The sequence below is a fragment of the Oenanthe melanoleuca genome, chromosome 4, assembly GCF_029582105.1.
Source record: "Oenanthe melanoleuca isolate GR-GAL-2019-014 chromosome 4, OMel1.0, whole genome shotgun sequence".
NCBI classification, from domain to species: domain Eukaryota; kingdom Metazoa; phylum Chordata; class Aves; order Passeriformes; family Muscicapidae; genus Oenanthe; species Oenanthe melanoleuca.
The window spans coordinates 60,890,718-60,903,217 of record NC_079337.1 but is presented as its reverse complement, the minus strand read 5'-3'; the positions used below and the strand labels follow the sequence as shown (position 1 = coordinate 60,903,217).

The 12,500-nt window shown below is 35.8% G+C and overlaps 1 protein-coding gene across 13 annotated transcripts in view; it reads right to left on the bottom strand.

Moving 5' to 3' along the window:
• The window catches only part of ADD1 (adducin 1), a 33,585-nt gene extending 24,237 nt beyond the window's left edge, over positions 1-9,348 (bottom strand). For 11 of the 13 annotated variants that reach the window (XM_056489081.1, XM_056489082.1, XM_056489073.1 and 8 more), the window contains exons 1-5: positions 6,939-7,151; positions 5,530-5,692; positions 4,256-4,407; positions 1,020-1,100; positions 447-596 (exon numbers count right to left, since the gene is read on the bottom strand). In XM_056489081.1, the coding sequence (XP_056345056.1) occupies positions 447-596; positions 1,020-1,100; positions 4,256-4,407; positions 5,530-5,692; positions 6,939-7,133 (741 nt within the window). In that variant the 5' untranslated portion in view covers positions 7,134-7,151. Of the gene's footprint in view, positions 1-446; positions 597-1,019; positions 1,101-4,255; positions 4,408-5,529; positions 5,693-6,938; positions 7,152-9,211 lie in introns of those variants that run through there. The other 2 variants (XM_056489079.1, XM_056489077.1) reach the window with 1 other exon arrangement.
• Positions 9,349-12,500: the final 3,152 nt, after the last annotated feature.

Here is a 12,500-nt window from a genome sequence, read left to right as displayed (position 1 = left end):
AAAAGGACTCAGGAAGAAAACCTGAAGAAACTATCAAACCCAAAATCATCTATATCCTTCATTCCTTCCACTTCATTCAGTTATTTCCCCCTCCTGCCCTCATGCCATAAGAAGAACTTTGTGATACAAATAATTTTGCAGCACAGGAGGTAAATTTAAAGAATATTTTTTGAAAGGCTACTCTGTAATTCACAATTATAGGAATTTGATGGTAAAGGACACACATATATGACATAGATATTTTCCAATCATAGAACTCAATTTACTGTCTGATGATACATGTAACAACTCAGTAAGGATGGACTCTGATTCAAACAGAATCATACTTGAAGACAGACTAAAAGGCTCTCTGCCCTCCAAATAAGAAGCAAATCTATTTTCCACCTATTTTCCCTTTGGGAGGGGTGGGGGAATGGGACACAGGACAAAGCTGGAAGTGAGCTTACTGCTGCTCCTGCTGGTGTGTGGATATGGACAATGCATTTGACATCAGGTCGAGCTGCATAAATTGCTGAGTGCAACGTAAAACCAGCTTGGTTTACTCCCAAGTTAGTGCTTCCACGGTCAACCACATCTCCCTGAATATTGATTTTAACCTGGGAATGAAAAGAATTATTTTCATAAGACTCAAAAAATCTGATTTAATTCATCTGCCACTGAGACTCTAAAACTAGTTGCCATAATTTGCATCTGAAATGCCTAAATTTTCCCTCGACAATCTGGACTAACAGTCAGCAGCTTTCAAGGGCATGAGGTGATTTGCTGTACAAATGACCTGACACCTCCTTACAGGCAGATCAACTGGAGGACATCTGGTGGTGAACATGGGCAAAGAAATCTCTCAGTACCAAAACTAGCCATGTTCAATAACACTGTTCTAAACATATTAAACAAGAGTAAAATAGTATCTAGGAAAGAATTTAAAGTTTTATTTATATATATATATATATATATATATATATATATATATATATATATGTATGAATATTTTACAGCTATGAAAATTAACAATTGCTTACCAGACTAGATGCAGTGACTTCACTATAGAGGAGTCCAAAAGGTACAATAAGGAAGTGCTCTTGCTCGGAATTTACTCTGGCCTAAGGACAAAGCAAGAGTAAGAGTTACTAAGAAGATTTTATTACAGCATACAAGAAGACCCAATCCATTAAAGTTACTTTTATATCCTGATCATGGGCAAATGTGCCTATAATACACAATATGACTTTCATGTATGCTACAATAGATAATCAATGCACAGCACTGTTAATTAACTCATGTTGAAAAAAAACAAACGGCAGTAAAGAGTGCTTCAGATTGCTGGAATTTAGTAAACCCTTATATTCTGTTATAATGACAACTCAGTCACTATGGATAAAATGAAAATGCTGAGAGAAATGGGGGGGAAAAATGTTAATTCTTTCAGTTGAATGAGTTTACACTCCAACTTTATTTCTACCCTAGTAAGACATACAGTATAAAGTAAAAGGCTGTGAGAAAACACAAGAATTGGCCCACAGACCTAAAACATCTTGATGTTGAGAAGGGTTTCATCACTGATGTTGGTTCCTGTGAGACATTTCTGAGCAGTACAGCATCTTGCAAAATTTCTACCAAGTATCCTAACCTTTGCTTGTGTTTTTTCTCTCTCATCTCATCTCAGAGGTTTATAATAGAAAAATAATTTTGGCTTCAAAGCATTCACATCTTGGGATGCATCTTTTGAAAGTCTGTACAATGAAAAGTACAGGACATCTAGGTAATTAAAGTGCCTTTTGATGGGGAGTTAATAGGCTTCCTAAGTTTTACTGGACACATGAGACAACTCCCTACTTTGGTGAGAGTCTACCCAGCATGTGGGTAGTTTGTGATGTGGATTTGGACTTTTTGTTTGGTTGTTGTTTGGGTTTTCTTAATTCAAAGTTTTCTATGAGTTTTGAATTTCCCTGAGATGCAGCTACTTTATGCTGTTTCTGCCTCATGTCTTCTACTACTTGCAACATCAAATACACAGATACTTAGCTACAGTTCTACTGCAGGGGAAAAAATTCTAATAAATAGTTGTGCAGTCATGCAAAAGCTTCTAGCACAGACCTAGTTTCTTTTACAACCAGCTGGGAACATGCTACAGCATAAGAGCCTTTAACCGAAGCAGTCAGTTGAAGTTAATCTGTACTTTTATGAATCACTGAAGTAGTTCTCTACTACAGAAGTGCAAATGATCAAGAAAAATCTTATTTATGCAAGACAAAGAACAAGTATTATTCAAAATATCCCAAAAGTTAATAAGAAAGCTCAAATCGAAGACAAACATACATCAAGACTCACAAGCCACTTTGCTTTAGGATTAGATGCAATTAACAGCTCATGCCCTCAAAGCAAACCAAGACCTGATGAATGATGTCTACCGTCTGTAAACCTGCAATCTCAAATTCTGCCTGACCCTGGAGGCACCCACGTTTACTCTACAATTTACATTTGACATGAAAACCCTGGAGGTACCCAAGTGAACTCAACATTATTATACTTGTCATGAAAGCTCTTGATGCTCTGTAATTCTGCTTCTGCATCAGGACTGCACCAGTCTGAGCAATTCCACAAACAGTAACTGTCCGTGATTGACAGGGATCCAAAAAAAGTAACAATACTTCACCCAGCTTCCTGATATGCCCAGATGGAAATTGTGAGGGTATGAGAGCATGTGCCATTCTCTTCTAACACACAGGCTTACGACCCTCACAGAAGGCTGCTGTACCTCTTCTCTTACTTCACAAGTGCACTGGCACAAGCTTTTAACTTTAATGGAATCATCCAGTAAGTACAGAACCCACTCACAAAAAAAGTGAAAACCTGGAGTCAAACACCAGCACTGCATGAAGTGGTAGCCTTCACCACATTTCAAAGGGGTGGCTTAGTACTACTTAATAAACATAACACAACCTTGCTCTATATCAACTTCTGAAGATAAATTATATCTTTCAGTCATCTTTCAGAATGTTGTTCACCAGAGGAGATTGTAAAAGAGAGGAGAACTATGACTTGGGTCTGCTACTGACAAATCAAGAGCTTTCCAGTACCTGTGGCATTCAGAAGTGACTAAAACACTTTCAGAATCTCATTTTCCAAGTGGTTTGATTGTCTTCCACCTCAACAGGTACTTCCTCTACTGGTATCTTCTTTTACTCCTACCCAAAGAATGCAAAGGCATTCTACCCCAAACGCCTTCCCCTGACATGCTGCTCTTCATTACATTTACCTTCTATCTAAATGTATAAACATTCCCAGGGCTGAACTTTACACTAGAAAGCCATCTCCAAACCAGCTTGCCTAGTAATCTTTTCATTGCATTAATGTCCCATTTACAAAATCAATTCTCCTGTCACGTATGAAAAATCTGGGGGTGGCACAGAGCTGTTTACAAGAACCATTACGTTGGATATGTTCCCTTACAAAAGGAACCAAACGATCTAACCAATACTGTCTTGATCCTATGCCTACACATATCATTTATCATCTTCATCTGTTCAAAAGTAACATGCCTTGAATTCTCAAAAAGCAGAAAAATTAATTTTCCATATTTCATTCTAACTGCAACTAGAAGAACTGAAAATACATACAGGACAACCTCTACTATGTAGAATAAAAAACAATTCAGCTCTGTTAGGACAACAATTGACAGGGCTGCACACCACAGCTGTGACTTTACTCATGAGAGTCATGTTGATCATTCTTCTGGCATATAAAACCTCCTTGATTTGACCTCCTCGTCATTATTTTTATGGATGCCAGTGATTGCTCAGTCACAAGGAAAATTGTTGGCACACTGCATTAAGCAGAGAAGCTCGCTCATGTACAGAGATAGTATGGCTTTTTCAGAAAGGCTGGTACCTGAATTATAAAATTCAACTGAATGGCTAAGAAGATATTTTAGTACTCAGCAAAAAAAAACCAAGAAAACTATGTAATGACCTTGCAGAATAATAAATATAATTATTCAATGCATTTGAGACACTAAAAGACTGAGTCTTTCAGCAATCTTTATTTCATCCTAAGAATTGTACACTCTCTCAAGACTCTGTTCAGCCTGGGGTAGCTGACATCCAAGCTGAAAAGCAATGACAAATCTCTTCACTATTATACTGCTTTCAATACCACTTAGCTCTTCTCACACACAAAGAGAAAATGACAGGGGAGAGAAGCAATTCTCTTGTATGTTAAAACAATTGGTTCAGTTATCTGTTGATTCAATACTCACTGTTATATGATTGTAAATAAGCTGAGACCAGCCAAAAAGATCTGCTAATCTGTAGAAAGCTGCCAATTTGCATCGTAACAACTTCTCCCCTTTTTCATAAGCAATGGAATCTGACCCTCTCAGATCATTCACTGGAGTTACCATACCAAGACCTGAAGAGAAGAAACAAGGTAAAAAACGCACAAGGTGGGTTGAGTTCAGTATCAGTTCAAACCTAGCAATATGCACCACTATTATATCGGTTGTTTTTACTGGTTTATATGAACACATTAACCTAAGAAATGGAAGGCAAATTTTAATTCCTTTAAAGAAATCATTTATATTACACAAATATAATTACAATCTTGAGCAAGGTTATTCAGCTTTCGTAGACTCAGCATTCATTTCCTTCCCTACTATAAATTACTGCCAACATGACAGTGCATTCCTTAGCAAAATATATTTTCCTCTCTCAAATTAATGATTGTTCCAATATCTATCTTCATTGTTAAAGGAAAAATGTAATTTTTGCACAAATGTTGCACTTTTTTGATACATATATTCCCGACAAGGAGAATTACGCATCTACAAAGATGCACACAGGTTCATTTACTAAGAAAAATTAAGTACAAGATAGAAAGAGGAACATTATGGTAAATAATGCAAATACTGTAATTCTAGTTACAGTGCAATTAGAAATCTGGTTAAAAGCAACTGTGAAAAAACAGAATTGGGCCATGCTACAATCCAAACTAAAGGTTTATTTTGGATCACAGGCAAGGATTTATCTTAACAAAAAATCTGTGTGTACATGCATTCGCACATTCTGGGTTTTTTCCTGCTTTGTTTTGCTTGCTGATGTTTCTTGTCTAAAGCTTCACTTCACAGGAGAAAGCTGCAAACAGTATTTCAATGGCAAAAATAAGTAGTTTCTAAGGATCTCCACTGTTACCAGACTACTAATGAATATTTGATTTTCCTGAAGACAAACCATGTCGCAATTAGCAGTTTTTAAATATTCAAATTTTTTTAATAGCACTGACTTATCAGGCTTATTTTTCAATTTAGATAGCATCCTTGAAATAGCTTTTGATATAAACTATATACATGAATCACATTGCATATCACTGTGGCATTTAGAAACTAATCACACATTGCATGTGTTCAGGGTTTGCATGAGCAGAACAGGATAACATTTGAACTTCACAGTACTCTTATTTCATTCATACTTTCTTCATTTTAAGCCTTTCAAGAAAAGAAAGGAATTCAGCTCTGATCACAGAAGGTGCACTCACTCATGTTTAATGCAGCCATTCCGCCTTGAGGTGCTGCAGGGTAGACATTTGGTACATGTGTTGTCATGAAATCCGCAATCTGCTGTAAAGCCAATAAACCTGTTGGGTTCTTCCCCTTCTTAAACTGCTCTTGGATCATGGATTCCAATTCTTCACAGAAGGCCTAGTAACAAGACACTGCAAGTTGTAATGCATGTTTAAATGAACTTCAGCCTTTCATATACAGCTTCTTTTTAGCACTTCAGTGGAACCATCCTACATCTCTTCTGAAAAACACCTCAAGGCAGAACTACTGGGTGCATACTGTAACTTCAAAACATTGCTCTCTGGAGCTCCAATGATCTGAGTCACTTGGGGGGTTTTTATGGAAATTCCAGCATTCTCTTTTCAAGTAACACCAAAGTCTTTGAGCCTTGCTAGCATGAATTTCAGGAAGGAGGAGAATGTACAATCTACTTTAACACAAAATGTGAAAGGAAAAGTAGCATAACCAGAAAAGAAAATTTGTCACTGTGGCTCACAGGGAACTGAGAGCCAAGAAGGCATCCAGGAACACAGAAAACAATGAACAGTGAATTTTTAAAACCTGTTTAGACAAGGGGTTGCTTATATTTTCCCTGTTTTTTTTGTTTTTTGTTTGTTTTGTTTTTAAAATATTTTAACTTGGAAGGAAGAAAACAAGACTTTTTACTCTTGCTGATGGCTCCTGCTTTTGACAAGAACACTGGAATTTCTACTGAAAGAAAGTGTTGCAGTCATTAATTATTACTTTTCTATTAAGGAATTTATTGATAATTTCATAAATCAAATGGGTTGACTTAATAAGAAAATTGTGCATGTACCACCACATCACGATTCCAAATAAAGTTATGTCACGAAATCTTTTGTATCTAAAGTCACCACTAGTTATTACAAAAGGAACAAATATCATGAGGGAAAGTTTGTTTGTGCACTATCTCCCCAAGGGAATATCTTCAATATTAAATGTCAATCATTCATACTTCATTATTGTGCACCCTTTCAGAAAGGGATTATAAAAATATTTCAAATGTCCAAATCTCAAAAGAAAAACTGAGTACAGGACAGACCTGCCTTATATAAGTTACTCCTAAGAGAGCTACATTTAAACAAATACATTAAACCAGTGAAAAAATGTTTTACAAGGATTAGATGGAAAATATGAAAAAAATGTTCATGACTATACAGAGAATTCTGAAAGCCAGACTGAAGAGTTGCTTTGTAGATCATAAAAATGCAAACAGATAGAATGAGGAAAAAAATCAGGAAAGGCCAATAAGAAAAAAGAACAAATGGATCTAAGATGCCACAAAATTCTCCAATTCTATACTTATAGTGAAAATAAAGATATTAAATTTGTCACTTTAAAGATGAAGCATTTCTTTTCTTACTGGGCTTTGAAGAATCATGGAGACTCTCTTCTTCTGTTCCATCATGTTAAAATCCTGGCGAAGATCAGGTGCCATATTTCTCTCTCTCAAATATTCGGGATTATTTTCATCAACTCGGTCAAAATACCTCTCTTTATGAGGGGCTGTTGTTGGAGGGGGTGAAGTCACCACCCCCACACCAGAATCACCATTCATAGCACAGTTTTAAGGAATCTATGAAGAAGGACAGAGAAGAAGAAAAAAATAAACAAAGCAAGGAAACAATTATGAAATTCGTATGCATTTTTACCTTCAAAGTAATAGTTCAAATCCATCTAAAATTAGTATGTCTTCCCAAATGAGAAACCATGTTTGTGCAACTGGATAGCAATATTCTAGAGTAGGAAAAAGGATTTTAATACACAAGATCAGAAAAGTAGGCTAACATATATGAAAAGTCCAATATGCTATATAAGTTCATGCATCACAAAACTAATATGACAGCTCCCATTTAAACTGGGAAAAAAAAAATAAATCCTTAAGCTGTCTGTCCAGATTGGTTATTAGAAGCATGGAAGTCCTTCAAATCTTCTCAGAGACAATGACAGAAGTTCCAGGCACATCATGAGGCCTAAACTCATTGGTTTGGGGTTTTTGCCTTTTAGTTTTCTCTTAAAAAGTTAAAGCAGACATAAGAAAAAATCAGAAATTAAACCATCACTGCAATTATTATATTACACATGTTCATTAATATGAAGAATCAACTCCACCAAAATATGCTTGGACTGCCAACATATTCCTATATACAAACTAAGAAATCTTGACTTTGCAATCCAAAGTATTCTTTTCACATTTATTTTAGGTCCATTCAATAACATGCACATCACTACATTAGCATGTGGTTTTTGGAATCTGGAAAGCACAGATACACACAGCCCCCACTCCCTGGCGAGGGTTCCTTTCAGTTTTACATGTCCTAGTCAGCAAGTGCCGTATCTACCAGAAAGGCTGAAAGCTCAGCCAGCATTGCTCATACACATCTCCTCCTTCCACTCACATCCATTTCTTTGTGTAACATTATCCCAGTTTTCTGGGCACAGTATTACAACCCTCATTCCAAAATCCTTCTCAGAATAATTTAGAAGCCTTCCACTGACAAAAAGGCAGTTCAATAAAGCCACCCTTGCAACACTTTGAGATTCAAGCCTCCTGTTCCTGGTCATCTGATACATCAAATTACAACTAAGTAGAAAAGATTGTATATATCTTCATTTAAGTAACCATTCATCATCTACATCTAAAATTAGTAAGGCTTTACATATGTCTCTATTCTTTTGCCATTTTTAGATTTTTGTTAGGGACTTAAACTGCTTCTAATTTGCTTAGTAATTTATTTGCATGCTTATTAGCTAAAACCACTTCAGATATGGATGCACACAGCAAAGGCAAGTTTACATAAATTTTGAAAAGCAGACTATGTTAAACAAAATCATTGCAATGAAGAAAATTATCTACTTCAGGACTCCAGAATTAGCATATTTCATCCTCTTTAATTCTTACATTAGGAAAGAAGTTTCAAAATTAAACTCATTTCCTATATCAGAAAGAAAAAAACCACTGAACTGAGACAGCTGAACACAATGAGCAAAATACTAAATTTTCTTTGATTCTGCAGAACAGGATATTACTATGAAAACCTATGTTAGCACTTAAACACTCAATGATTTCCACCCACTGAGTAACCAAATAAACACACAAAGACACCTCTGCACTGTTTTAAATTTCATTTTAAGGTTTAGACTTTAAACATCATGGTTGATTGTTTTCTTCTTTAAAGTTCATATGCACATCTTTATTATTTCAATTGCTCACTTTCCTTCACCCACAGAGAAATACAGGGTACAGCAAGGAGAAATAATGTTTTTATCAACACAGAAAAGCTTTTAAGGTATTAGACCTAGGAAATTTTAATCAAGTGAAGTTACAGTACAGTAGACACCTCTCTTTTGGCAGCTTCAGATGCCTAATGCACTCCTTCTAAGTTCTCTTCTGCCTCACAACCTCCAGCCACCAGCAGAGAACAGCCTGCTCCTCCTGCCTGCTGAGGCATTTGATGTTCAGGCTATGTTTAAGTGTCATGTTGTTTGTGTATGCACAATCTAATTTAAATTAAACTGTATACACATCTGCAAATGTAATTTTGCATTTAATTATTTATACTAATTCCATCTTACTTTCCAGAGCCTATTTCCAAATGAATGACACACATAATAACTTCACTGTTTCCTACTCACATTGGAAAGAAGATGATCCTTAACAGCCTGCAAGAGCAACATTAAAATGGGATCACAGTGTCTTGCCAAAGCTGCATTACTCCTCCATCCGAGTACACGATGGCATTCAAGGTCTTGGGAAGCTATTACTTCATCACTGTGTAATGGCAATAATTTCCCATGAAAATCAATGATTAACATTCAGTGATGATTTTATATCTAAGATTAAATATGTATTTCAGAGCTCACTTATGCAGACACCCAAAATTAATAGCATCTCCCCTGCAAGGTCTAATAATTGATTGTTTTAACATAACTGTAATAGTAATTGTTTTAGTGGCTGTCAGCTACTGATGTTAAAAGGATCAACTTTCAAACTAGAAGCAGACACACATGACAACACTTTGCAAAGCCAGTGAAATTTATGTATGAGTTTCCTTGAAAAACCCTTTGGGAGTAAGGCATGATGAACTCTCCAGTAAGAGCTTCAGTAATACGAATACCAATAAATAAATAAAAGGAATCTGAACACACCATAGGGAATGGCCACTGATTCTATAAACTGGAAGGTCAAACTGAAAATCACAACAGTCTGCCTAAGCAGTAAAAATGCACATTAGAAAAAAAAAATTAAGACTGTCTTCACACTCACAACACTTCAGTACAGACAGTTTCTTTCTGATGAAGTCCACTACAGCCCCCCAGTAAGATAAGCTACAATGCCAGAGGACTTTCTGCCATGATAAGTGTTTCTATGTTAGAGCCTATTCTAACACAACTGTATCAGAAAAAGCCACACCCTTAACTGAAAAAGCCAGGGCTGGAAAATGTAAGTGCACAGAAAACCTGCCAGAAGAAGTTATTGTCAAATACAGACAGACAGAGGGAACAGTATCTATTACTAAGGGGAGCAAAGGAAAATAAACAGCTGTGATAAAATCCAAACAGCACCTGACAGTAACAATTACATCCATTCTTTCAATACCTCTGCACACACAAACAGTGTGCTGGTCAATGGCCCAGCACATCAAACAAGAGCCAGCAGCCAACTCGCAGCACAACATATTTATCACAGGGTGTGCGGATGTGTAAGCAACTGCTCTGAACAGGTTGGCTGTGAATTACTTTTAGGAAACCAGGTTTATAAAATTTATAGCTCATTTACAGGTACCCAGCATGTTTACAAAAAACATTCTGAAATTGGTATTACTATTTCAGGTTATTTTTATTATTCAAAATCCTCTTCCTCCCCATTCTTTTCTAAGCAAACAGTTTCATTCAAGGATTCACCTAAGAGGAATGTTACACGGTTATGCTACAGAATTTAGTTTAAACAAAAGAATAAAGTTTTAGAACAGAAAGATTATAAAATTTTTCACAATGGCATTCACAATGAAGAAAAAATCTTATTTTTTTTTAAGCAATTTGCATTCCTCAGTATTTAGATGATGTACATACAGTCAAAGACATTTAAACAGGTAAGACTGAATAATATTCAATAAGAATCTACAATAAGTTAAGAGTACATCATAACCGCACCCTTAAATCTGAAAAATTACATAATCAAAAACCCCAAAATTTATTTGGTTTGGGATCTTATTGCAGATAATGAACTTATTTAAAACTTTAATATTAAACTCATTTTTATACATGGAATTTAATTTGGGACAGATGTAAGTATTTACATCTTCAATAAGTCCAGTGTTTCTAACCAAACCACCATAATGAATATCATGTAAAGACTGTGAGCAATTTAAATGTCTCACAATTTGTGCACTAACTACACTTCTTAAAAAAAAAAATTAAAAAAAAAAAAATTTGCAATCATTTAAAGGCTGTTTTTGTTTTGCAATAAGTTGTAATAGATTAGTTTTTGCTGCTCCACACCCTGAGGAAATTGTTTTTTACTAGGGCTGCAGCCAATGGAATTTGAGCTAAAGGCTTCCAGAGGACTGAGCACAGATCTCCACACCAACACAATTTTAAGTCTGCTGAGTCCAAGTCAGAATAAAAATACACTCTGAGAGGCAGGAAGAAGATTGTGACAAAGAAATATAAAAGACTTCTAAAAAATTCAAAATACACTGCCACCTCATAAGACAGCACGTGCAATGGGGTTTTTTTTAAGTTTAGGGGAGCTATCTGACCAAAACCTTACAAAAGCGAGTTATTTCAGAGAAAAAAAAAAAAAAAAAAAAAAAAAAAAAAACCACTAAAAACAAAACAAGGACCCCAAACCTGCTCTCTTCATGGTAACTTACAGTTTGCTTGTATAGAACAACATGTAAGCAGAACACCTGTATGGGACCTTGCGCCAAATCTGCAAATTAAATGAACAGCAACTTTTCAATTGCTCATTCATTCTCAGTCACCAGCAACAAATATCAGGGGCACTCAGTTCCAGAATATGTTGCTTTTGAGAACAGATAATGAGATTGTAATTTGGTTTGTATCCATTTTTTTTCTGATAGTTCTTTCAAAAAATGATCTCCACTCACACCAGAACTATGCCACTATGTCTAACAGAGGTGAAAACAGATTTGACAAGAAGTTACTGGGGAAGGAACAAGGGGGTAGCAAAACAAAAACTCATTTTCTTTCCTGTTGTGCAGTCAGCAGTCTTTGAAGAGTAAAAGTTACCTAAAAATCTCATGCAAGTGATAAGTCAGGCAGTGTGCAGTAGGGGGAGGGAAGCAAGTTCTGTTTTGGATGCAAACACACACAAAAAAAAGCAGAATAGTCATTTTATAGCTCAGGAAAGAGTTGGGGGAGTGCAGAAAGCTACAGAGCTGAAATTACTTCATGGGGAAGTCATGAGGTGACAGGAGGGAGGAAGAGGAAGGGAATGGGTCAGGCAGCACTGGGGTGGGGTAGAATTAACCTGAGAGATAAATGAGCCACTGCAAATAAAGTTACAGTGAAATTTAAGTTGGTGAGAAGATGGCCAAGGATGCATGGAAGCAGAACATCTATCTACAGAAAAAAAGGTCTCATTATCACTTGGTGTCAGCAAAAAAAATTTAAAAGATTGCACTGCTACTGCTTCACTCAATATTCTGATACATTCTGTATTTTTTTTCTTATTTCCTTTACTTTAGAATAACATCTGCCAAACTTCCCCCTTAAAATTAATATAACTTCATAATAGAGAAATTATTTATGATTTGCACTACAATTTTCATAATATTCAGTGACAGAATTTTGGCACCAATGACACTGGATTTGTTCTTGCCATTTCAAATATTTCCAACTGAACTTTTAAAAGGAAAAGTTGACATTATCTTAGGAAGTCAAAGAACAAAGAAAGTAA